The sequence below is a fragment of the Marmota flaviventris genome, chromosome 3 (genome assembly GCF_047511675.1).
Source record: "Marmota flaviventris isolate mMarFla1 chromosome 3, mMarFla1.hap1, whole genome shotgun sequence".
Classification (NCBI taxonomy): Eukaryota; Metazoa; Chordata; class Mammalia; order Rodentia; family Sciuridae; genus Marmota; species Marmota flaviventris.
This window is the reverse complement of record NC_092500.1, coordinates 79,063,198-79,090,543: the sequence shown is the minus strand read 5'-3', so window position 1 is coordinate 79,090,543 and position 27,346 is coordinate 79,063,198. Positions and strand designations below refer to the sequence as shown.

Sequence of the window (27,346 nt, the reverse complement as noted above, 5' to 3'; positions counted from 1 at the left end):
AGCAATTTAGGAGGCTTAAACAGGAGGGTTGCAAACTCAAGGTCAGACCCTGTCTCAAAAATTGAAAAGTGGCTGGAAGGTCAGTGATAGTCCTATAGGTTCAATCCCCAGCACACACACACACACACACACACAGAGAGAGAGAGAGAGAGAGAGAGAGAGAGAGAGAGAGAGAGAGAGAGAAAAGAAAAAGAATTGCTAAGGGCCTGTACAGAATGACAAAAAATAACTTGTTGATCAGTGGGGTATGAGGAAACAGACTCTGTGGAAACCTAGAGTTAAAGAGCCATGCCTTTTTCTGCTCAGGGCCTATGGTGTGCTTACTTTTCACTTTGATTTCTTCCTTCCTTCCTTCCTTCCTGGGTGCTTAACCACTGAGCCACATCCCAAATCTTTTTTATTTTTAATTTTGAGTCAGGGCCTCGCTAAATTGCTGAGGGTGGCATTGGACTTGGAATTCTCCTGCCTCAGTGTAGGGATAGACTTAGCCTAAGCAACTCCATTTTAAAATAAACCTGCAGTCTCACCAGGCACAAGCCTACAGAGCCCTCCAATGTCATCAGGCATAGCCTGATAAAACAAGTCACTTTCCACAACCCTGATAAGAATCAGTGAAGTCACTTTACATAAACATGTCATTTGCCTTAAACCTGATAAGAGTCAGAAGGGTAATATCTGGGTGGAAACAACCAGACCATATGTACTGACTCTAGGGACCAAAGGGGTGTGCAGATGCTCCCAAATTTAGCATAAATAATGGAGCAAATGAACAGACATTTGAGCTAGCAGATACTGATGCACACAGGCCTGAGAACCTGATGAGGACCTGGACTGACATCTCAACTCCTCTCTTCATCTGCCTTATCCTCTCCATCTGTCCTCACTGCTCTCAAACTCTACAGCAGCCTCTTGACTGTGGAGAGAAGGGCCACATCCCTTTACCACCATCTCCTCAACCAGTCTTCAACTCCACACAAGGAGAAGCCTCATTCGGTTCCAGACTTGATCACTGCAGTCTGAGTGAGTGTGCATCTGCTGGACTTAAGCCTTAAGACTTTAGATCTAGCACTTGAAGGGAAAGTGAGGAAGGAGAGACGGGTAAGTGAGAAATGAAAGATGAAGATCAGGCAGAGATACACATGAGCGTGTATTTGTCAGAGTTGACAAATAAAGGCCATCTGTCTATTGCAAAGAGAGAGGCAAAACAAGCTTGGGTTCTGGGACTTTTATGGGGCAGGTTCAGGAATTAGAGCTGGGCAGGTACTAATGTGGGAGGTTAGGGCTTGGGTTGGTATGAGTGATGAGCCTTTCTCAGAAACACCCCTGGGTAAGAAAGCGAAATTTTTTCCTTAAAATGGCCATCCAGATGCTAAGCAAGGACCACTTAAGCTTAGCATGCAGAAGAAATATCTGTAATAGGTCTGTTATGATTAAGTGTGTTTGCATTCCTTAGAGTTAGAATTGCTTGCTTTGAATTAATTGTGCCTATTGCAGTGTTTGTAGTGCCCAGCATGAAGGATTGCCATTTTCTTGGTTAAGAACCTATAGAGTGAAATTGTTTTGAGTAATGTGAGTGAATAAAACATTGAAAAGCGCTGAAGCAGGTGGACCTTTTTTTTAATTTCTCCCCCTCAACTGCATAAGTCGCACCTTTGCCCAATGAGACACTCAGCCTCTGGAGTTGTCGGGATTAAAGGCGTATCACCACCATAGCAGGCTTCCGCTAAAAAACTCTTGCTTGCTATTCTGTGCGTCTGGTTTGCAATCTTTCCTGCTGGTACACACAGGGGATCACATGGTCGCTTCAGCTCCACGCGATTCCTCTATAACAATTCGGACACAAATTAAAGTTACCCGACTGCTCGAGTTATCCCAACAAACAAATGAAAGAGCTTGGCAAACCTAAGGCTATTGGCTGAGCTTTGCGTAGCGGAGGCTCATCTACCCGGCACTAGGACCGCGGCGGCGAGGCACGCGCTGCCGCCGGCCCGGGCGGGGCTCAACTGTTGGGAGCCCGAGTCTCGCTCCTCGCCCCACCCCTAGGGGCGGACCCGACTTGACTTAAACTCCGGGTCCCGGGAGGCCGGGGGCGTTCTCCCGCTTCTCTGGGTTTGGTTTGAACGCTGTCCTCAGCGCTTCTCGGTAAGTGTGAGGTCGGGACCCCCGCCCCGGGCTCCTCTTCGGGGATCCCAGGCGGGGCGGGGTCAGGGGGATCCCGAGGCGCCGGCGGGCTGAGCTGTGCGCCGCGGCCCAGCGCTTTTGTTCTGCGCGAGGTCCGAGCGTCGGACCGCCCGGTACCTAGGCGTCCGGGCGCGCGCCCCGCGGGCCGCCACCCGGGGCTGCGCGCCGCACTCGGTGTTGCCCGCTGCTGTGGGTCGGCCCTGCCCTGCAGCCCAGGCCCAGCCCGGCGTCGGGAGGGCCCCGCCTCGGTGTTTGCTTTCCTTAAATTTCGATGTGCTTAACCTTAGAGGTCGCGAACGCGTTTTGTTCAACTGTGAGGCGGTTGGTCAGGCGGGTTTGTGAGTGCTGCTTATTATGTCTTTTAATTCTGTCGCGTCGTTGGAGTGATAAGAAGAACCTTTGTGGTTTGTTGTTGTTGTTGTTGTATGTTTGTTTGTTTTTACTGTTTAGGTTTCCCTCCTTCTCGGCCCTATTAAGCAAAAGCGTCCTGGAAGAGAATTTCTCTGCACGCATCTACAGTTGGCCTATGAAGGCGTGTGTGCAGAAGATGCTCTATTATTCCTTGCTAATAGTTAGTTCCTCGAGGCATTTTAAAATGCATACCCACTTTAGGTGGTCTCCAGGGACGCGGGATTCTCTAAGCAAAGGTCCTTAGCGTCCTGAGTTTGGCAGCAAGCTTTCGGGGAATCATTTCTGTGCCAAGAGTTTATTAGTAGTACTTTGAATACCTACCTTGAAAATAAAGGCAAATGACGAATATGAGCTTGGGGTGCATTTTAATGGACCAGCCTCAGAGTTTGTTTAGTGATTGTCGTTTTTGTATCAAATCATGTTTGTTTTTGTTGTTTTTTGGTACGGGGGTTGAACCCAGGGATACTTAACCATTGAGCCACATCCTTAGCCATTTTATTTTATTCTTTGTGGTGCTGGGGATTGAAACCAGGGCCTTGTGCATGAGAGGTAAGCACTCTACCAACTGAGCAATATCCCCAGTCCCCTAGCCCTTTTAATATTTTATTTTGAGACAGTTGCTTGGGATCTCGCTAAGTTGCCCAGGCTGGCTTTGAACCACCTTCTGGTTCAAATCCTCCTCCTCTGAAGCACCGCTGCACCTGGCCCATTTTATTTCAGTGTTGACTGTGCACCTATATTAAGGTGTTAGTGTTTTTTTCATTCCTGTACAGTCGAATTCACGTTTACTATCGCAGTTGTTTTTTGTTTTTTTTTTTAATTGCTAAAGTATTATTGTTTTGGAATGATAGGACAATAGTGGGCCTGGAGGAGCACATGAATTCCAACCAACCTACTGGTATTTTGTGGACAGACCCAGTTTAATGTTTCTGTTTTTAGCATGCTTAATAAGAATTCAGTGAACTTATTGTGCCTTCAGTGCAGCCTTAAGGAATTCACTATCCACAGCAATGTGCTTTTTATTGATCAAAATGTTTTTTTGCTGTCCCTAGAACCGAAGAAACAAAAGCTCTGGGTGGAAGGGATTGACCTGTGAAAGGACATGTAAACATACAGTATTTAAAGAGTAAGTCATTTAAAAGTAATTATGTCACCGACCTTGATTTAACCAGGTAATTATTCACACTGTAGAATAACTTCTCTGTTGTGGAATAAAATGTTAATTCAATCCATCAGCATTGGATAATGAGTTTGGGCACTCAGGAAATTGAGAACTGTTTTTACTGAGCTATGTTGGGAGCCCCCCGCCCCGCCCCACCGCCGCCAAGAGCCCCCCAATGGTGAGCCCTGCTGACTCACATGATCCTTACCCACCAATCAGAAAGCACCCTGTGCCAACTGTCATAGCGTTACACTGTCATAACTGTCAAACCACCCTGGCTCTATAAATATGCAGAGCTGTTCCCCAATAAATGGGCACTTCTCTGACAACCAGCCTTGTCTGATAGTTCTTTCAGGCTAGATGGAGGGTCTGGGGTGAGTGATCAGTATCTAGGAAAGGGTTTATTTTGGGAAGAATCAATGCTTTGGTCTCCTTCAGAAACTGTCTTTCTAGACTTGATGGATATCTCCTTTCCCAATACATTCTTTGACACTGGGAAAGAATGTATTGGGAAAGGATCAATGTGTTGCCTTCTTCCTCTTCCTAGGCCACACTATTTTGGGGTTTGTTATTTCCCATATGTAACAGGTACCCGCTTTTTGTTTTTTCCCCTCCAACCCAGGGCCTGGTGCCCACTGAGCAAGCACTCTACCACTGAGCTACACCCTTAGCTCAGGAAGAGGTTGTTTATAGTGAGGTGACTGGTTGAAATTACCTAGGCAGGGGTGTACATAATGTGCTGGCACTTATTTTATTTATTTATTTATTTATTTTTGTAATAGAGATTGAACTTATAGGTGATTCACCACTGATCTATATCATTCCCCTTTTTCTTTTCTTTTTTTTTTCTGCATATAGATCTTACCAAGTTATTGAGGGTCTCAGTTGCTCAGGCTGGCTTTGAATTGGGATCCTTCTGCCTCAGTCTCCAGAGTTGCTGGAATTACAGGTGTGCACCACTATGCCTATATTGAATGTTTTTAGCATGGAGGGTCATGGGAGAGCACCATTCTGGGAAAACTAGTCCTATAAAGCCAAAGCAATTATCTGTGAGGCTTATCTCTAGTAACCACACAACTTGTATTAGGAAGCCTTATGTAATGATGAAGGCTGTTGTTCCCCACAGTCATACCACACTGCTTTGTTTAAGGTCTCAGCTCTGTTGCTGACTATGTAACTTCACAGCAGTGTTCTGTTTCAGTTTTCTTATCTGTGAAATGGAATAACAAAAAATGCATACCTCATGGGATTATTGTGATCAGTTATATGAGTTTCATACATGGAATACTCATAGAACAGCTACGGGCATATGATAGTACATATTAGCTATTGTCATGTTAGAGGAAGTGTTTTGTGACCTAATGCATTTAACATTGTCTTACAGGAAATTCATTTTGCTTTTTTTAAGCTCTAAGTAAATTTATGAAGCTTTGTGTCATTTTAAACCCATCCCTGTAGATCCCCACGATTTTCATTTTGTTAGATAGTACCAGTCACTATTGAGCCACATCTGGTTTTACCTACAGGCTTATTTAAAGTCAAAATTACCTCCAATAAATATCTTGGCCAGGGCATCCTGCCCCAAAGCTTTGTTCTTTCCTGTTACCTTTGATTGTATGGGAATCTTTCTTCCCTTCTAGATTATCAGTGTCTTGGATATAATAGGGGCTTAAATCCTTAGGGAATTGGTCTAATGTTGTTTAAAATGTATTTATGGAGTTGAACTTCAAGAATCCTTATTTTGTCTAAGCAGGCCTCGCTTCCTTTTCATTGGAGACATACTCTGCTGTGTAAACCTGACATAGAAAGCATTCAGTTTGAGATAAAGCAAGAATAGTTCATCAACCCTGGCTATTGAAATATAAGTTAACGTTTATTTTGAAAGAAGCCTTTAGTTGTGTGTGGTAGGGCATACCTGTAACCCCAACTTCTTAGGAGGCTGGTGCAGGAGGATCACAAGTTTGAGGCCAGTCTCAGCAACTTAGCAAGACTTTGTGGGGGGCATTAGGGGGAGGCCTTTAGAGAAAAAGGTAATCTTATAGACCTTGAAGAATTCTAAGTGCATGTAGGAAGGCAGCTATGCAGTGCTTAAGTTCTTGATGCCCTAAGTGTACTTGTACATGAGGGAAACTGGGAGAGTGGCCTGTTGAAGCAAATTTCTCCAATGAGATTAGAGCTGTACCTTTTGTGCTCAAAGTTATAGTTGCCAAGATTTAATGACAATGACTTGATTCTCTTGAGATGTATCAAATTACAAGGCTTCTTTTGTAGAGTTTTGAGATGAAAATATCACTGTTAAAACTTAATTGGATGGTGTGATTTCTTAAACAGAAACCATAAGCAGATTGCTTTTTTTTTTTTTTTTTTCCTTTTTGGTACCAGGGCGCTTGATGACTAAGCTACATCTCTAGCCCTTTTTAATATTTTATTTAGAAATGGGGTTTTACTGAGTTGCTTAGGGCCTTGCTATGTTCCTTAGACTGATTTTGAACTTGTGATCCTCCTGCCCCAACCCTTGAGATTATAGGCAGTTTCCTGATGCTTAAGTTAAGTTAAAAATGTTTTCATGTACATATGGCTAGTTTTTTACTTTTAAAATTTTTTAGTTATAGATGGACACAATACCTTCATTTTATTTATTTTGTATTTGGTGCCGGGGATCGAACCCAGTGCCTCATGCATGCTAGGCAAGCGCTCTACCAGTGAGCCATAACTCTGGCCCCGGCTAGGTTGTTTTTAAATGTACTTATTCCTTATTAGTGATCATAAATGTGAGGGTTTATTTATGGGTTCTGGCTTTCTATTGACCAAAGCCTATCTTACATGAATACCCCAGTGTTCTTGTTTACTGTTTTGTACTAAGTTCCAAATTTCAAGTATAAGTTTTCCAAGTTTGCTTTTTTAAGATTGTTTTGAATCTTCTCATCTCACTCTTTTCATATGAATTTTACGATGAAATCTTCAATTTCTGTAAAATCCTTAATTTTTTAAAAAAATATATTTTTAGTTGTAGATGGACATAACTATTTATTTTTATGTGGTCCTGATGATCAAACCCAGTGCCTTACATTCACTAGGCAAGCACTGTACCACTGAGCCATGATTCTAGCCCCAAATCCTCAATTTTTATTCTGTAACCTAGTCAAACTAGTTTCTTAATTCTATTAGTTTTTTAGTGGATTTAATAGGATTTTCTATGTATTCATTATGTATCTGCAAATGACAGGGTAGTTTTAGTTCAGTTCCAATCTGGATACTTTGGGGGGTATAACTGCAATGGCTAGAACCTCTAGTAAAATATTGAATAGAAGTGGCAAGGTGGAATCCTCATGTTACTCCTGATCTTTTACAGGGAAAGCAGTCATTCTTTCACCATTGTTATTGGTATCAGGAATGATTCCTGATTCCCAACCATCTATTGAAGGCTTGGTTCCCAATATAGCGATACAGAAGTGGGACTTTTGGGAATCATGAGGGTTCTGAGCTCATCTGTGGGATGCATTGAGGGATTCATGGCTGAATGGATTATTGGGAACTTTAGGAGGTAGGACCAAGTTGAAGGGAGCAGGTTCTTGGGGACATGGCTTTGGAACTGTATCTAGTCCCTTATCCCATTTCCAGAAATGAGGTGAGCAGATGTGCTCCATCATGTTCTGCATTATCACAGTAATGGGGCCAAATGAACATGGACTGAAACCTCTAAAGCCAGGAGCCAAGCCTGACATGGTTGTGTAATCCTCATGATTTTGGAGGCTGGGACAGAGGATTCCAAGTTTGAGGACAGCCTCAGTGATTTAGTGAGACCCTTTGCAAGTTAGATCTTGCCTCAAAATAAAAAGGTCTGGAAATGTTGCTCAGTGGTACAGCACAGCACCCCTGGGTTCAATCCCTAGTATTGGAAGGAAGGAAACCATGAGTCAATATAATCTTGTCTTTTTTTTTTTTTTTTGGTACTTGGAATTGAACCTAGGTGTACTTTATCATTGAGCTATATCTGTAGTCCTTTTTATTTTTTTATTTGTTTTTTTTTAGTCTAATTTTTTTTCATATTAATACATGATGATGAAATTTGTTACATATTCAGTATACATACACTATATATATATAATCAACAATGATAGTTGTACATAATAATGGGTTTGTTACATATTCGATATACATGTATGCTATAACAATAAAATTTGGCCAATTTTATTTTTTAGTTTAGGACAGGTTCTCACTGAATTGTGGAGGACCTAGGTACTGAGCTTAGCCTCAAACTTCGGATCCTCCTGCCTCAGCCACCCAAGTGGCTGGGATTATAGCATGCACCATCATGCCAGCCTGATCTGTCTTTTTGGCCTGTGTCTTTGGAATTGTATAGAGTTGTCTGCCCTTACGAACCACTGCTACACCCAAGGGAGGATTGTTGAACTCATTAATTTGTTAGGACACTTAAATGATATTTTGTAATCAAAGCATTCAGCACAGTTCTTTTTTGGTACCAGAGATTTAATTCAGGAGCGCTTTACCACTGAGCCAATTCCTGGCCCTTTTTTGAATTTTGAGACAGGGTCTCAAGTGTTTAGGGCTTCACTAAATTGCTGAAGCTAGTCTCAAATTTCCAATCCTCCTGCCTCAACTAGGGAGTCACTGGGATTATAGGCATGCACTACCACGACTGGCCTTGTGCTGTTCTTGATATGTAGTAAGTTTCCAAATATTAACTGTTACATTTTAATTTTTATTTATTTTTTAATACTAGCTAAAATTTTGAAATAATATAAAATTTAGAACAATTGATTCTAGAAGTCCAATTTCAAGGACTGATAGTGTAATTTCTTTTCTTTTCTTTTTTTTTGTTGAGAGAGAATTTTAATATTTATTTTTTAGTTTTCGGCCAACACAACATCTTTGTATATGGTGCTGAGGATGGAACCCGGGCCGCACGCATGCAAGGCGAGCGAGCTACCTCTTGAGCCACATCCCCAGCCCTGATAGTGTAATTTCTTAACTAAGAATAGAAAAGGAGCTACTATAGGTTGACTAAATCATGACACTTCTGAAATTCCTGAAAAGTGACTTAACCCCAAAGTGTTGGCATCTGTGGTTTTGTTGATTTTTTTTTGTTGTTGTTGTTTTAATATTATGTATGATTTTTTTTTCACATACTTTTATTACAGATCCGTTTTTTTCAGTGAGAAATCCTGGCTTTGCACAATTTATCCACATCAGTGAATAGTCTGCAAGAAATGTTGCTTTTTGTAATATTGGAGTTGTCAACTCTTATAAGAAATAGAGGTATAAATTAAGAAATGAGTTATTTTAGGCTGATCACTGTTGCATTCTGCAGTAATACAAATTTAAGCAAAATTGAACATGTGCTTCTGTAGCGATTTCAAAGAGGTTTTAAAGACAAAAGTCACATGGGGAGAGAGGGGTTACATTGTTAGTGAATTTGTTTAGCTTGTATAGACAGGTTAGCAAGCTCTCTTGTAAGAAAAATATTGTATAAAAGTGGATTGTTCGAGTATACTAAACAGATTCTACTGGTGAGCTACATCCCAGCCCCACAAGAATTTTCTTCACCTTAGTGAGAATTTTTTCTTGGGGCTGGACATGTGGCTCAAACTGTAGCGCGCTCGCCTGGCATGTGTGCGGCCCGGGTTCGATCCTCAGCACCACAAACAAAGATGTTGTGTCTGCTGAGAACTAAAAAAAATAAATAAAATATTAAAATTCTCAAAAGAAAAAAAGAATTTTTTCTTTTTGATACCAGGAATTGAACCTAGAGGTACTCCTCCACTGAGTCACATCCCCTGCCCTTTATTTTTTAAAATAAGGTCTTGAGTTACTTATGGCCTCATCAAGTTGCTGAGGCAGTCTTGCACTCCTCCTGCCTCAGCCTCCAGAATCACTGGGATTATAGGCATTTACCTCCCCCCCAGCAAGATCTTTGATAAATTTTTAATGTAAGTCCACATCCATAGTAATTATATTTACCACTTATTTATAGAAACTCATATCCTTTTTTTTTCCATTATCACAAATGACTTTTGCAACTCACAGCTTGCTATTCACAATTTCCTACACTTTGGATTTGAAGCAACTAGCTGTCTTTCCAGTTTTTTCACAGGAAATAGTAGCAGTAGTAATGCCATCTAAGATTTAAATCCCCCAGTTGTCAAATCTAATGATAGACATTGTCTGTTTACAGGAGGCAGGGTTTGGAGGTTCTTTTTTTTTTTTTTTTTGAGATGGGTTCTCAGTGTGTTGCCCAGGCTACCTGCTTCAACCTCCCAAGTCACTGGGAATATAGGCTCATTGTACCACAACCAGATTGTTTTTGGGGGGGGGGGGGGCACCTGGAATTGAACATAGGGGTGCTGAACCACTGAGCCACATCCCTAGCCCTTTGTGTTTTTTAAATTTTGAGACAGGTTCTCCCCAAGTTGCTCAGTTTGGCTTTGAACTTGCTATCCTCCTGCTTCAGCCTCCCAAGTCTTTGGGATTACAGGCATGTGCCACTGTGCCCAGCCCACAGCTGGACTTCTAAAATTAATTAATCATTATTCTTTTTTTATGCTACAAGAGGTTGAATGCAGGACCTTATTACATCCCCGGCATTTTTAACTTTTTTTTTTAGATTCTTTTCAAGTTTCCCAGGCTGAGCTTGAACTTGCCAAGTTCCTGCTCAGACTCCCAAGTACCTGGGATCAAAGGCATGCATCACTACCCCGAGCAAATTAAACATGGTGTAATCTCTTCAACTGAGCTACAACCCCAGCACCAAATTTTAAAATTCTAGAAAGTAAAATTTAACCTTAGATTTAGCTCTCTTCTCTACCAGAAAATCGACCACCATGGTTTATAAGTAAAAAGTGCTGAGTAATATTATCATTATGACATACAGAAAGTCTCCAGATTCCCTATAAAATAGGAATGTGTGAATTATGACCCTGAATTCTGAAATTTGGGCTATGGCACTTTATCAACCTCAAAAAGGACTGCTTGTCTCGAAGTGAGGGCCAGCACAACTTACCAGCATCAGCACATTAGAATTGTCCATCTTGCAAATGGTAAAACTTGTTGGCGGATGATTGGGATTATTAGAGCCAAATTATGCTAACTACAGTAGTTCCAGTTTATTGGTGAGGGATATATTCAAGACTCCCAGATGGAAACTGAGTAGTGTTGGGTATTTTTTTTCTTTTCTCTCTCTCTCTCTCTCTCTCTCTCTCTCTCTTTTTTTTTTCTCTTTTTGGTGTCAGAGAGTGAACTCAGGAACACTCAACCACTGAGCCACATCTCCTGCCCTATTTTGTATTTTATTTAGAGGCAGGGTCTCACTGTTGCTTCCTGCCTCACTGTTGCTGAGGCTGGCTTTGAACTTGTGATCCTCCTGCCTTATCCTCCCAAGCTGCTGGAATTATAGGTGTGCGCCTGGCTGTACTGGATACTATATTTTTACTGTGCATACATTATGATAAACTTTCACCTTCTCACTTAAAGGAAGCACTTTTACAGAATTTTTTTTTTTTTCATACTTGAATTACCATCACGATTGCTCTGTCTTGTGCTTTCAGGCCATTTTTAAGTAAAATAAAGATTAGTTGAATGTAAGCACTGAAAACCATCTATCTGAGATGCCTACCAAGTGACTAGCAGGTAGATAGCATGTACAGAGTAGATACATTCATGTGCTGGATAAAGGGATGATTCATATTGTGGGCAGAAAGCTGTGAGATTTCATCATATTACTCAAAAAAGTACATAATAGTAAACCTGTGAATTGTTTACTTCTGGAGTTTTCCACTAAATCTTTTTAGGTCTTGAAAAGCAAATCCACGAATAAGGGAAGACTATCCCATATCTCCAGTCAGCGTTTCAGGTTTGCTCATTTACCTACACCGTATCTTACGAAGGGTATCCTAGGACAGTTCCCCACAACAGAGTCTAAGAATTTAGTTCCTTTAATAGCCAAGATGCTGAATAAACTGGAATATTCATCAACAGATAAATAGATAATGAAAATGTGGTATATGTGATGGAATATTGTTAACCCAAAAGAAAAATGATTTGCAGCAACTTGGGTAAGTGGAGGTCCTTATCTTAAGTGAAATAAGACAGGTACAGAAAGACAAGTACAAAGTTGATTTCATAGAAGAATGGAATGAAATAGTGGTCACTATATACCGGAAAGGGCAGGTAGGAAAGAGGCATGAAGGGACAGAGGATGTTCAGAAAGGGGCACAAAAACAGAGGCTTGGTTTAGTGGCCCACACCTGTTACAGATATAAAGTCCAAATGTTCAAGGCCAGCCTTAGTGACTCAGGCAGACTTTTTCTCAAAATAAAAAGACTGGGAATTACCTAATTGGTAGAGCATTTGCCTGGCATGTGGAAGGCTGCGGGTTTAATCTCAGTACCAGAAAGTGGGGGGGAAACAGATACGGAAAATTATTTCTGGTTTTCTATTGCATATTAGGGTAACTTGTTAACAATAATCTATGCCTTATTTCTTTTTAAAACTTTTTATTTGTTCATTTTAGATATAAAATGACAGTAGAGTGTATATTGATATCAATTAACTTCCCATTCTTTTGATTGTACAATCCATCAGTCTATGCCTTATTTCAAAAAACAAAAGGAGAAAAGCTTCCAAAATATTAAAATGATTGCCTTTAAGGAGATGCAGGTACTCTGATCATTGTATACTGCCATGGCCCACACAGCATCCCAAACTATCTTGAGAAGAGGCTACTGGAGATGGAGAAAAATACAGAAATAAAGAAAATAGACAATTCTAAGCAAAGCTGGGGCCAGATGGGACACTGCCCTCTGATGGAGGACAGTGACACAGAACTAGCTCTGCAAATTTATGATATAGGGTCTCATAATCAGGAAGTTAAACTACAGGGACTTTGTAAATTGTTCAAGGCATATGAATTAACAAGAGGCTTCTTTTGTGTATTAAAAAGGTATAGAGCTAGAAACATTTTTGTAGCTATCCTACTGTTACAGTGCTAGGGACATCAGTTATCCTGCTGCACTCAGGAAGCCCATTGTACTGAAATATTGGATAACTGTTAAGTGTCAGATCCTAGTGTCAAGGCTGTTAACATCCTTGCCTTTTGGCAAGGAATGTTTCCCACGTTGGCTTTTGCCAGCACTGCAAAATCAGTTGATGACATGGGGCTCTTCTGCTTTTCATAGTATACATGTTTTGAATTATCATGAATTATATATCACCATAAATATATTTAATAATTATATCAATTTTAAAATGACTATAATGATACCAGGCACTGTAGTATACTCCTGTCATCCTGGCAACTCAGGAAGCTAAGGCAGGAGATAAAGAACAGCCTGTGCAACATAGTAAGACCCTGTCTCAAAATAAAAAAAGAAAGGGCTGGAGATGTGGCTTAGTGGTAGAGTGTAAACTGCAGTACCACCAAAAAGGAAATATAAAGAAAAAGAATTCAGTGTGTTGATGGTATCTGCTTGCTATTATAGGCCTGCATGCTGACTGTAACTTCATGAGTATTTGGACACCTGGGTCCAATCCACAGTAACTGTCAAAGACTAGAGACAGGTCCTACCTACAACTAGCAGACAATTAGTCCCTCTCCTATAACTTAGGTACTTCAGTTTTTTTTTTTTTTTTTTTAATGGGGAAAGGATGTGGGTGTGTATGTTCAAGGCTTCTGTTTTCTTACTGATTTTTGGCCATTTTTCTATTCATCATTGCAAGTAGGGAATTGAGATCCTGTGTCTTAATCTATTTTGTCTGTGTATTAGTGTAGCCATTCCAGCTACTATCGATTGAATGCCCCCGTCTAAACATCATGTTGAAATTTAATCCCCATGTGAGGTGTTCAGTCAGTAGAAACTACCATGTTTGAAGGTGGGACCTTTGGGAGGTAATTAAGGTTTAGAGGAACAATCTGAGCTTGGATGCTTGGTCTACATCTTGCCATGGGATGCCTTCTGCTGTCTTAGGATGCCATCAAGTCCCCACCAACAGGAAAAACCTCACCAGATTCAGCTGCCCGGTCTTGAACTTTCCAGCCTTCAGAACCATAAGCCAAATAAATATTTATTTATTTTTTTTTTAATATTTATTTTTTAGTATTCGGCGGACACAACGTCTTTGTTTGTATGTGGTGCTGAGGATCGAACCGGGGCCGCACGCATGCCAGGCGAGCGTGCTACCGTTTGAGCCACATCTTCAGCCCCATATTTATTTATTTATTCTTTATAAACTACCCAAGGTGTGGTATTCAGTTATAGAAATAGAAAATAAAGATAGGAGATTTCTTGTGGCTGCTGTTTGCATGATGATTTTTTTCCATCCCGTTAATCTGTCTCTTTAAGGTGTGTGTCTCCTACAAACTACGTAGAGTTGGATAGTTGGGTAGTTTTATCCAGTCTGGTATCTCTGTCTTTTAGATTGATTAATGTTATTTTGATATAATTGGGTTAATATCTGCCATTTTCTGAGTTTTATAACACTTTATTGTTTTTCATTGGATGAAATTTTTTATGGTATTGGATAATGAACCCAGGGGTACTCTACCACTGACTTAACATCCCCAACCATTTATTTTTTTAAAAATCGCTGGGATTACAGGCTTTACCATGGGCTTTACCATGCCCAGCTAAAAGAATATTGCTTAATTTAGTATCTTAATTTCTTTAATGATATTTTCATTATATATTTTAGTTTTGTGGAAACATAAGTTATTTTTATTGATTGATTTCTGATATGGAGATTAAACCCAGGATGGCTCTAACTCTGAGCTCTATCCCCAGCCCTTTTTTTTTCATTTTGAGACGGGGTTTTTGCTAAGTTGCTGAGGCTGGGCTCAACTCCTGCCTTAACTTCCCAAGTGACTGCAATTCCCAGATGTGGTAGAGGAATTTCAATTTTATGTAAAATTATACATATTCTTTGATGCAGCAAAAAAATGACATACACATGGCAGTTTCCATTCTGGGTGCCTTGAAACCAGGATAAGGAGCAATTGCAAATTTTCCTCTTAAGAGATTTTTATGAAGGGCTATAAATAAGACTAGCAGTACAGAACCCTAAGAGATTAGTAATTATGTTTGTTGAATACTCAAAATCCTATAGGCTGTGTGAATTAATTACTCCATGGAGACAGTCTGATGCCAAGAAGAAAGGGGAATGGGATGTTATTTATTTGGGTGCTGCACATGCTAAGCCTGTAACCTGCCACTGAGGAGCCATACCCCCAGTCCCGTGTGTGTGTGTGTGTGTGTGTGTGTGTGTGTGTGTGTGTGTGATTTTTTTCCCCTTAGAAGAATAGGCAGCAGAGTATGGGGAAGTAGTATATGAATTGGAGTAGCTGGGGACCAGGGAGGAGAAAAAAGTTCTGAGAGGATCGAAAAATAAACCTATTTTGAATATAAATCAGATTTCAATACAATGAAGTAGAATTGTGAGGTAATATTGAGTTAGATGTCTACGTTTCTTGACTTTTCTTTTTTGTCGGGGGAGTGGGCGGTGGTACTGGGGATTGAACTCAGGAGTATTCAACCACTGAGCCACATCCCTATCCCTATTTTGTATTTTATTTAGAGACAGGGTCTCACTGAGACGCTTAGCACCTTGCCATTGCTGAGGCTGGCTTTGAACTCATGATCCTCCTGCCTCAGCCTCTTGAGCTGCTGGACTATAGGCGTGTGCCACTGTGCCACGCCTGACTTTTCTTCAGAAAATTTTAGATGCTTTTATGCAAAGAAGGAGATGCTTTCTTTTTTCATTCTTTCTTTATTTTATTTTATTGTATTTTTTTTGTTGTTGTTGTTCCTGGAAGTTGTGGAGATTGAATGCAGGGCCTTGTGCATGCTAGGCAAGCACTCCATACCTGAGATACAGTCCCAACCCAGAGACGAGTTTTGTTATGGTTTAAATAAAAAAGTTTTTCTCTAAAAGTTTGTGTGTGAGACAATGCAAGGAAGTTTAGTGGTGATATGATTGCTTTATGAGAGCCTTAACCTAATCAGTGCATTAATCCACTTGGATGGATTAACTGGTGGTTGATCTATTAGAATGGTCTAAGCAGGTGGAGTACTTGGGAGAAGGTAGGTTGCTCTAGGGCATGCCTTTGCGATATATATTTTTCCCTGATGAGTGGAGCTCTCTCTCTCTGCTTCCTGATTTTTATGTCCCGAAGTACTTTTCTCTGCCTTGTCCTTCTACCACACACACTAGTGAAAAAGCTGACTAAAACAGGTTTTTGTAGGGGGGTACTGGGGGCTGAATCCAGGCCCTAACTAACACACAGTAGGCTAGTACTTTGCCACTGAGCTAGTCCCCAGCCCTTTCTTTAGGCATTCTTGAGAAAACTTTTAACTATCATGACAACTCCCTCCTTCTAATTTGAGTTTTCAGAGTGCTTATATATGCTCTAGTTTAGTTCTGTGCTAGCAAAAAAGGAGAAGGGAGTGGGGGAAAACCCAGTTTACAGTAGGCTCTGTATTAGTTTGCTCGCACTGTGTTTGAGAGAAAACTCCAGACCAAACGTTCTCACATTGCTCACCACTTACCCTCTGGCACCTCTATGCATCACTCCCCATCAACAACCAGCTACCTAATAGACTCCAACTGGGGATATTACAATTAAATTCATTTTATTTTATTTTATGGTACTGAGGATTTATCCCAGAGGCCCTTTGAAGTACTGAGCTGCATCCCCAGGTCTTATTTTTTATTTTGAGACAGGTTCTCCTTAAGTTGCTTAGGGCTTCCCAAAGTTTGACAGTGACCTTGAACTTGACATCTTCCTGCTTTCAGCCTCCCAAGTTGGTGAGGTTATAGGGATTCAACACTGGCTTTTGTCCATTTCTAGATTTATCAATGGACTGTTGGTGAGAGTGCCATCTATTTTAACCTTTTTGAAATAGTCACTTTATCAAAATTATTTTTATGTGTATCTTGACACATTGATTTTACATATAGGCATTTCTAGAAACATTCAGCACAAATGTAAAAGCACATACGAGATGTTTAGTTTTGGGAGAAAAACCACTTTCTTTTTCTTTACTTTGTTTTTTGTATGGGGGTTGGGGATTGAACCCAGGGGCAGTTTACCACTGAGCTATATCCTCAGTCTTTTTGATTTTTAAATTTTGAGACAGATCTTCCTAAGTTGACAAGTTACTAAGTTTTACTAAGCTACTGAAGCTGGCCTTAAGCTTATGATCCTCCTGCCTCAATCTCCTACATTGCTGGGATTCCTGGATTGCACCACTGCTTCCAACTCAGGCCTGCTTTTCTTGTCCCCTTGACTTTGCTTGAAAGACATCTCCAGCACATGGTATTGGATGTCCCTTCTTCCTTTTTTAAGATTCATACAAGATGCTTTGGTTTTCTGAGAATTTGAGGTCTTACTTTGTTGCCCAAGGCTGATGTTGATCTTGGGATCCTCCTACTTCACCTCCCAAGTGGCTGGGATTATAGGAATGTGATTTTATGCATGAACCAGTGTTTGTTTAGGGAATTGAATACAAGGGTCCTTTGTACTCAGTTACATGATGACCTCCAACTAATCCTCCTGCCTTATTTGTCATCACAAATTGGTTAGGATTACAGGCATGCTTCACCCTTCCAGGCTATGTCTAGAAAATTTCTGAATAAAGTAATGTACTCTGTTTTTTGTTATTGTTGTTTTCTTTTTTTGCTTGAAACTAGCACAGATTAGTTCGAATAAGAAGCTTATGAAAACAAGCAAAAGCAGGGTTAAGGACATAGCTCAGGTATGTCACATGTTCAGCTTGAAGGAGGCCTTTGGTTCGATTCCCTAGCACTGTCCAAAAATAACAAGTAGAACATAAAGTGATAGCCACTCAAATAACAGTAATAACCATGCCATGCCTCTTATACATTCTATACATTTAATTGTTGTCTTCTTATTGCAACTTTTGTTGCTATTCCTTTTCTAAGATTATAGTGTTTTTTAGTCTCAAAATTTCAGTAATTATGATAGACATAGTTAGCTACTAATTTAAAAAAAAGTTTTTAGTTGTAGATGAACACAATACTTCCATTTTATTCATATATGCTGAGGATCAAACCTAGTGCCTCACACATGCTAGGCAAGTCCTCTACCACTGAGCCACAACCCCAGTCCCAGCTACTAATTTTTTTAGAAATCCTGTCTATGCAGAAGATCAATTTAATAGCAAATCTTTATTTCTTGCAGGTTCCTGATATTCTAAAACAACATTTTTATTCCACTGCTACCATATCACACCAGTCATGAGTTGGAATGCAAAGCCAGAAGGTGATATGTTACCACCGCCACCACCACCATATAATAAAAGCCAGTCATCTGTTCTGCACCAGTTTTTTATAAACCAGCTTACCACAACATCTCCAGGTTCTTTCAGCTATCTTGGAAATAATGAAGCATGCATGTATTCCAGTAATTCAAATCCAGTTTCACAGTATCCCAGTAATTCAAATCCAGTTTTACAACCAGTGAAAAATACCAGAAATTATAATACTCCTCAAATTCCTGTTTCTAATACGCAAAACAGGACAGTGATGGCCTCACAAACATCAGTAGAAAGAATAACATGCACGCAATATACTGGACCCAGACAACCAAATCATAATTTGCAAGTGTCTTCAGGAGTTTCGCAAAATGTATGGTTGAATTCATCAATGAGGAATTCCATGCCTTCTCATATAGAGGCAACTGTATGTCATCAGGCTGATGTTGGAACTAATATGTCTAATGCTCATGCACTACAGAGTCAACTTGTATCATCAGATAGGTATTCTTTGCAACTACAAATGAACACTTCAAATTCTATAAGAGCTCCTGTAACTTTTCAAGGAGATCAGGGACTTAGCCAATCACTATCAGATCGACAGGTTGATTGGGTGCAACAGTATACATCAAATGAACAGACTTATCGTGATTATAGACGACCTCCAAAGCAATACTCTTATTCATCACAAAGATTTTTCCAAGAGCCAGCTGTTCAGAAACAAAACATTGCACCACAAAGCTATTTACAAGAGCCAGCTGTTCAGAAACAAAACATGCTATCTACATCATCTCAAGTTAAAAATTGTCAGCTTCCAACCTTAACGCACGTTTTACAGTCATCACAGACTCTGCCTGTGTCCTCATGTCAATACCCTACACAAACAAACAAAAGACCCCCTCCTCTTCTTCCTTACCCTTCCGGAAATGGAAGCCAGCCTTTGCCAAATTCTCAACATGTTATAAAAAACTTGCCTACGGAAGTTCCTCAGAGTCCTGAAGTGTGCTCATCTGAACTAAAAGACTCAACTAAAGGCTTTCATCAGCTCTGGCCAAACATTAGTGAAAATTTAAACACAATTGGAAATTTCTGTGATTTGAAAGTACATACTAATATTGCACAGCCTTTTAATGAACCAGTTAGATCTTCTGTGGATAGTGTTCAGACTCCTGCTCAAAATAATCAAGAGAAAAGAATGGATTCCTGCAATCCAGCTTCAAATCAGGTACTAGACACAAAAGAAAAGTTAGTGAGAGATATTAAATCATTGGTAGAAATTAAAAAGAAATTTTCAGAACTTTCAAGGAAAATTAGAATTAATAAAAATCTTCTAATGGGTTATAGGAAAACAGCAAATAGCTCTTGTAGTGAACCAGCTCAGCCTTCTGAATTCTCAACCCAAGGAATATCTGCTAAAAGTGGCAGTCACTGTTCCATGGAATTGCTAACAACATGTCTTAATCTTTGGAAGAAGACACCAACAACAGCAACAGAAGAAGCTTCAAAACCTTCAAAGGAAAAGCAGTGTAATGAATTAAAAACAAACACAACTGCGCATGGAATTTCAATGACCACAGAGGGTGATGAGAAGGGGTTTTGTTCAGTTGAAGGAAATTCTCAGAATAAAAGGGCAGAGTCATCCCAGGAAACAACCTTGACAATGATAACACAAAATTATGACTCTTCTGGTGCAAATGTAACCAAGGGCTCAGAACTTCAGATTGCTATTGTGTCACCCTTGATTCTTTCAAATGTCAGATCATTGCCTCACAAAAGAATGACACCTGAAGCTTTACCTGAACTGGTGTATCCAGTTATCAAAGAAGGTAGTATTTGTAGCTTACAAAGTCAAATGGAAAAAAATAAAATAGTGGATGCTTCAGTGAACATCAATGTTAACAGTCCAGTAGCCAATACTACAATATCAACCAATGCTTTTCCACTAACTCAGAAGGAAAAGCGGAATAAGCCAACTAGTGGTAATTCAGAACACACGCCTAATACCAGTCAAGGAAAGCACTGTCCTCTGGGTGATCAGCAAGCCTCATATAAATCAAACAGCATTTCTGTTGAGAGTGATGATGTATTACTGATTGAAAATATTTGTTCTCTTGTTGAAGGCGATATAACTTATAATTCTCAAATAGCAAAGATATTCAACTCTTCCCCTTTGGAAAAGATCGACCCACAGAAACTCTCTTCATCCTATCAGCAAGTGATTAATAGCAGTCAACAAAAAGAACAAGTAGATAATACCACTACAAATAAGGACCTTGGTTTTCAAAGAGATGAATGTGTGCAGTGCACAGATGTTCCTCATGAAACAGTTGATCATTCCGAGTCACTGGAACCTCCAGGGTCGTTATCTTTTAAGTATATTGAAACAAACAGAGGAATTCCAGAGGAAAGCAATTTAGAACAAACCATTGAAAAGGAAAGCACAGGTGAAGATGTATGTTGTTCACCTCCCACGATTCAGCAGAGTATTTACCCTCAAGAAATCAAGGCAGCCAGTGATGTCACTACCCAAGATCCTGCAAGAAAGGAGATTCATGATGATGACACACCCATGTTTTATCTACATGACCAGCTCTCAGAACTTCTAAAAGAGTTTCCCTATGGCATTGAAGCTGTGAACTTATGTGAAAAGTCTGGGGGCCAAAAAGTAACAGGTCAAATCTCACAAGATCAAACTGGCGATAAAACTATTTGTAATTCTCAGGACTCCACAGACCAAATACAAATTACCATATTAAGCTCAGAACAAATGAAAGAATTATTTCCCGAAGATGGTGAACCCTGTGATGTAGACACAGAGGAAGCCTGTGAGGTAGATAAGTTGGCAGAATCTCAGACAGAGAAGCCTATAGCAGAAAGGAGCCTGTCTGTCCCACAAGCAACTACCTCAGAAGCCAGTTGTGATTCTACAACATGGGACCCAGAAAAAGACAAAATCCATTGCTGTGCATTGGGTTGGCTCACAACGGTCTATGAAGGAGTGCCTCAATGCCAGTGTAATTCCATCAAGAGTTCCACCCCAGAGGAAGAGAAAGGGAAGGATCACTGTTCTCCTTTGGAGACCAAGAGTTGTAAACAAGGAGAGACAACCTCAGAAAGTGATATCACTATCCTTGAATTTAATGTTTCAGATAATCCAAAGACAACTCTTACTCTGGTGGCTGAGAAAAAAAATTTTCCTGAAATATGTGGTGAGAGTATAAAAAATACATCTGAAACAAAGAACTGCTCGCTAAGGACAGAACAGGAATTGCCTGGTCAGTTCTCTAAATGTGATGGCGATAAAAAGGACACATCTAAAGCGAAACAGGACAGCTCCCTAAAAGAAAAAGAATTGAATTGTCAATTTTCACCAAAAGGCAACAAACTAGATGGCTTGCAAAGTAATACAAGAAAAAGAAAATTGAAATTTCATGAAGTGTCTTTTCACTTGACTAATAAAATGACAATGGTTTGTGAAGAAGCTTCCCAGGTAAACCAGCAGGAGAAACACATACCACAGAACTCTCATCCACTCCAAGTGAAAACTAAAGAGCTACATAGGAGGAATGGTTCTTTGGGACATTCATTATCACCAGAAAAGAAAAAATTTAAGTTTAGGGTAGGTACCTCCAAACAAAGACATACAGAAGAAAGAAAGTTAGACCAAGGGAACATACTGGATGGGGAGATAAACAAGGAAAAATCTGATAAACAGGAACAGAAGAAAAATGTGGGAGGTGCACTCAAATTCTGTAATATTTTGTCAAACCCTAACGAGAGAGACAGTGTTAAAGAAAACACAAAGTCCTCAGACTTGAAGCATAATTCATCTAAGAAAATCATAACACCGCAGGAATATTTACAAAGGCAGAAACATAAAGAATGGATGGCCAACAAAACATCAGAGAACACATGTGTTAACAATGTACCACATGATTCTGATGGGAGGCCCAGTCAGCTTCCTGTGCAGATGGGGAACTCTGGGAAACCAAATGGGAAACCAGGCAGCAGTACAGAGGCTTCTAAAGAACCAGCAAATGTGTTGACCAGCAATGTTAAAAGCCTCAAACTCCACCATTCTGAGAAGTCTAAGAATGACAATTCAAGGAATGTTAAAGGAAGAGCTGAGCGCATGCTGCCTGACAAAGTGTGTACTGATAAAACCAAAGCTGACCAAAAATCCACCAATACAAGTAGTGAAGTTGAATTCCACCAAATGCCTCCCCAAGCAAACAAGCAAAGAAAATTGTATCTGAACAGAGTTGCGTTTAAGTGCACAGAACAGAAAAGCATTTGTCTCACCCAGTATGACAGTTCACCACCCCACAAGCTTCCGAAAGACAAAGAGCAGGAAAAGAACCCTCAGAACTCTTCTCCTGTGAAAGATACCACAGTAAAACCAAGCATGTTAGAGTTTAAATTATGTCCAGATGTACTGTTAAAGAATGAAAACTCTGTCAAAAAAGGGAATGATCAGAAGCCTCATTCTAAGGAGCAAGAGCAAGCCCCCGTGCAAGGTGAAGTATAATTTTCTTGATGTGTACAACATGATGAAGAGGTGTAGGTGATAAAAGGGCCATGTGAATGTGTTACACAGTTACTATTTGTTATTGTCAGATAATGTTTCCTTGAGCAATGTTTGTTTTAGATTTGTGGCTCCCTTATTGTAAATTATAGTAAATTCATAGTAATGACAAGAGTTACATAAAATCATAAAGTTTGCCAAATACAGATATTTCATTTACTATCAAGTTATATTGTGAGGGCTGGAGATATAGCTCAGTTGGTAGAGTGCTTGCCTCACTTGCATGAGGCCCTGGGTTTAATCCCCAGCATCACCAAAAAAAAAAAAAAATTGTGAGCCAGGTGCAGTGGTGCACGCCTATAATCCCAGCCACTTGGGATAACAAGTTGGAGGCCAGTCTCAGCAACTTGGCAAGGTCCTGTCAAAATAAAAAATGAAAGGGCTGGGGATGTAGCTTAGTGATAAATTGCCCCTGGATTCAATCCCGATTGCCAAAATTAAGAAATGATAATATTATCAAATATTTTTTTGACTTATAATTTAAAAGCAGTCCTGTAAATTGAAATTTTGTTCTAAATATTGGGAGACATGTAAGGTTAGTAGGAAGGTCCTCTTGTTCATATAGAAATTGATCAATTTATTTTCATCTTTGAAACTGTCAATGACTATTTCTGTAAAGTGCAGATGGTAACATCTAATCTGCACATGAAATGGGGACCAGAAAGCAGTGTCATCCAGTAGTAACTTATGTCACTAAAGACAGAGTGGCAGCCATGAGCAGAGCAGGAATAAAGGAGAAAATGACTGACTAGTTGTTTGTACTCATTTATGTTTGAACATTCAGGAGTTGTGATTATTAACATAAAGCACTGTGCTTAGAAATCCAGATTGGAAACCTAAAGGATTTTGAGTAAAAATCTGTCTCTGCTGTGTTTTTCTGACTCTCTGTTGGGGTGTATAAAGCTTCAGCATAAACAGGGTACGTTTTCATGGAAGGTGAGAGGAATGTGTGATGAGAATACAGAATTCAATTTGTTAAATGTGGATGATTCAATAATCCATTTCATTTGGGTCCTTAGAACCTGAGGCCTTGGGTGTAGCCACATAAGTGGAAGTAGATGGGCCATGGGACTGGCTTGCCCTCTCATTTCTTTGAATACCCCAGATGTGTCTGTGTTTCAGCCCCCATAGGGAAACGAATACAGAATGTAAAGAGAAACTTTTATTAAAAATAGCTAATTTTTCATTGGAGGTATTCAAGCACTTCATACATAATTTTTCCAGGCCCTAACGTATCTTGGTGTATTCCAAAATCTATTTTCAACTTAATGTGATATTTCTTCATTATATTACAAAAAGAGATGAATAACAATATGTAGAGATCTGAAAATAAATATTTAAATAGTTTCAGGAATAAAAAGTACAAAAGAAGATTGGATAAAATGTGTGACTGTGAAGAAAAGGAAGCAGGAAACCAGCCAAGAAACAGGTAAAATTGTCTATTAATTATATTATTTGAAACCATGTAAATTAGATTATGATTTTAATGCTTAAGAAATGATTTTATCCATATCCTTTTAGTCATTCAATGTTTTTATGAGTGGTAAGAGGGCATTCTCCACTTTTCTGTCATGCCATATAGGCTAGGAAGCTGGGGTCTATTATTTCCTTTTAAAAAAGAAAGTAAATCTCATCACTTTGAGTTAGCTAAGGGGTTTTCATATTTTTCCTATATGAGGCCATATAGTAAACGTTTTAGATATCTCAGGTTTTTAGCCTAACTGCTCAATTCTGTCATTGTACCAAGAGAGAGGCTGCAAATAATGTGCAAATAAATTAGTGGAGACTAAGTTCTTAGTAAACTCTTTACCAAAATAGACAGCAGGCTGGACTTGCCCTCAGGTCAGAGTTTCCCTCCTCTTAGGCAATTTACAAGTTAGTCATTTTAATCCTCAAAGAGGCTAGGATATTTCCATTTTAAAGATGAGACATCATTTTGGTGCCATGGACTGCATTGACCCAGACATAGCAGTTAGCACGAATGGGGATCTGATGAGCTTTTCTCTACGTGTGTCACTGAAGGACCCTTTATAATGAGCAGCAACTCTACCTCTGCAGCAAACGGAAATGATAGCAAGAAGTTCAAAGGTGACAGCAAGAGTGCCAGTGTCCAGTCCCCTGTGATCCACATCAACAAGCTGCCCAGTGAAGTCACCAAGGGCAAGGTACTCTCCCCAAACCGAGCACAAGCTGAAGTGGCCCTGCAGGCTGGGAACTCTGTCCATTCGGCGAACCTGACCTGCGCGAATCAGGGATCTGACGAGCTTTTCTCTACGTGTGTCACTGAAGGACCCTTTATAATGAGCAGCAACTCTACCTCTGCAGCAAACGGAAATGATAGCAAGAAGTTCAAAGGTGACAGCAAGAGTGCTAGTGTCCAGCCCCCTGTGATCCACATCAACAAGCTGCCCAGTGAAGTCACCAAGGGCGAGGTACTCTCCCCAAACCGAGCACAAGCTGAAGTGGTCCTGCAGGCTGGGAACTCTGTCCATTCGGCGAACCTGACCTCGGCCACAGCTGTGGATGCAGGGATGACAATAACTGGGCACAGCCCTGTGCTCAGGATCATCATAGAGAACGTCTTCTTCCCTGTGACCCTGGATGTACTGCACCAGACTTTCTCCAAGTTCGGCACAGTCCTGAAAATCATCAAGTTCATCAGCAACAACCAATCCCAGGCATTACTGCAGTACGCAGATCCTGTGAGCGCCCAGCAAGCCAAGCTGTCACTGGACAGGCAGAACATCCTTGATGGCTACTGCACACTACGCATCTACTTCTCCAAAATCACCAACCTCAAGGTCAAGTACAACAACGACAAAAGCCATGACTACACACGCCCAGACCTTCCCTCTGGGGACAGCCACCCTCCACAGGAACAGACCATGGCCACAACCTCTCTGTATGCAGGAGCTGGGTTCCCTCCAACCTTTACAATTCCTCAAGCCGTGGTTCTTTCTGATCCTAATGTGCATAGAGCCCCAGCCCTGTTGCCCACCCCAAGCCTGGCAGGGCCTGGGAACTCCATTCTGCTGGTCAGCAACCTCAATCCCAAAAGAGTCAGATTCCAAAACCTCTTTATTCTTTTCGGCCTCTATGGTGATGTGCAGCGGATAAAGATGTTCTTCAACAAGGAGAACGCGCTTGTGCAGATGACAGATGGGAACCAGGCCCTGCTGGCTATGAAGCACCTGAACGGGTTAAAGCTGCATACGAAGCCCATCCACATCATGCTGTCCAAGCATCAGAGCTTAGATCTGCCCCACGAGGTACAGGAGGGCCAGGGCCTCACCAAGGACTTCAGCAACTCTCCACTGCACCGCTTTAAGAAGCCCGACTCCAGATCCCTCCAGAACATCTTCCCGCCCTCCGCCACCCTGTTCCTCTCCAACATCCCACCTTCCCGAACAGAGGAAAACCTCAAGGTCCTGTTCTCCAGCACTGGGGGCGTGGTCAAGAGGTTCCAGTTCTTCAAAAAGAACCGTAAGCTGGCGCTGATCCAGATGGGCTCCGTGGAGGAGGCAGTGCATGCGCTCATCAACCTGCATAATCTTTACCTGGACAAGAAGCACCATCTGTGGGTCTCTTTTTCCAAGTTCACGTCTTTGGCTGGGCTCCCTGGAGCCACTTCCATCATTCCAAAAAAAAGCCATATTAAGAAGAAGCAGCTGAAGTGACCCTAACAGACCAGAGATTTTATTGTTCTAAAGAGAGAAGTCAGTTTACTTTTTTAAAAAATAAACTTAATCTAGCTCACCTTGCTGACAAAGAAACATGAGCCATTACTGGCTCAGGCTGTAGCTCAGTGGTGAATGACTTGCCTAGCATATATAAGCACCTGTTGTCCCAGCAACACAGGAGACCAAGGCAGGAAGATCCCAGGTTCCCGGCCACCCTCAAGGACTTGGCAAGACCCTGTCTCAAAATAAAAAGGGCTGAGATTAAATGCACTCCTGCACACACACACACACACACACACACAATAAAAAGTCACATCCATACAAAATGTACATTGAATGTGGATCTTTTGGGGTTTTTTTGTTGTTGTTTTTTGGTACTAGAGATTGAACTCAGGGGCACTCGACCAGCCCTTTTTTGTATTTTATTTAGAGATGGGGTCTCACTGAGTTGCATAGAATCTCACTGTTGCTGTGGCTGGCTTTGAACCCATGATCCTCCTGCCTCAGCCTGCTGAGCTGCTGTTGTGTGCCACAGTGCCCAGTTGAATGACTTTATTAAGCCAGGATAAAGGTAAAGGGAACCCAGCCCTGGGCCATGAAAATGGGGTTGACAGGAGGAAACACGAAAGGCAAGAGCTCATGTGTATACGCTTCATTAACTCTTTTCCTAACATTTTTGTCCCATTGATAAATGTATAATTTTCTTCAATTTTTTGATTGTATATTGGTCATGTATGAAGAGTAACAAAGAAAATAAAGTAACATTTCTGTTTCTTTAGATGAGACTAATTTAAGACTTTGCAAGAGAAGCTTCAGTGCAGATGGATTTGAGAAAGTACCAAACCCTATAAAAGATTCAGTGTTTCAGACCTACAAACAGATGTACCTGGAGAAAAGAAGCAGAAGCCTTGGTAGCAGCCCTGTAAAGTAATCCCAAGATGTGGTTTTATAATTGCCACTAGGAAGTTCTGTTTACTTTCTGTTCAGCATCTTGCTGGAAATAACTCAGGATTGCTTCCACAATAAAGATTTCTCATCCAGA

General features: G+C 40.6%; 1 protein-coding gene across 12 annotated transcripts; it reads left to right on the top strand.

The window, feature by feature from the left end:
- The first annotated feature begins 687 nt into the window (after positions 1-687).
- On the top strand, positions 688-27,346 carry Resf1 (retroelement silencing factor 1). Of its 12 annotated transcripts, none has more exons than XM_071609989.1 (6): positions 932-1,020; positions 3,645-3,718; positions 4,613-4,703; positions 17,967-22,556; positions 23,970-24,053; positions 24,647-26,602. In XM_071609989.1, exons 4-6 carry the CDS (start codon positions 18,023-18,025, stop codon positions 26,299-26,301), a joined length of 6,273 nt encoding a protein of 2,090 aa, XP_071466090.1. In that variant the 5' UTR covers positions 932-1,020; positions 3,645-3,718; positions 4,613-4,703; positions 17,967-18,022; the 3' UTR covers positions 26,302-26,602. The 12 variants fall into 12 exon arrangements, with proteins under 12 accessions (XP_034492475.1, XP_071466090.1, XP_071466098.1 ...); XM_071609994.1 differs by lacking the exons at positions 932-1,020; positions 24,647-26,602 and adding exons at positions 2,053-2,142; positions 27,084-27,346; XM_071609993.1 differs by lacking the exon at positions 932-1,020 and adding an exon at positions 2,053-2,142 and having other exon boundaries at positions 24,683-26,602.

Bases quoted from the DNA above. Each gene is read 5' to 3' on its own strand.
- Resf1 (XM_071609989.1), top strand. From the start codon at position 18,023: ATGAGTTGGAATGCAAAGCCAGAAGGTGATATGTTACCACCGCCACCA. The intron at 22,557-23,969 runs GTGAAGTATAAT...ATATTTAAATAG, and splicing joins AGAGCAAGCCCCCGTGCAAG to TTTCAGGAATAAAAAGTACA. The intron at 24,054-24,646 runs GTAAAATTGTCT...GTGTCACTGAAG, and splicing joins GGAAACCAGCCAAGAAACAG to GACCCTTTATAATGAGCAGC.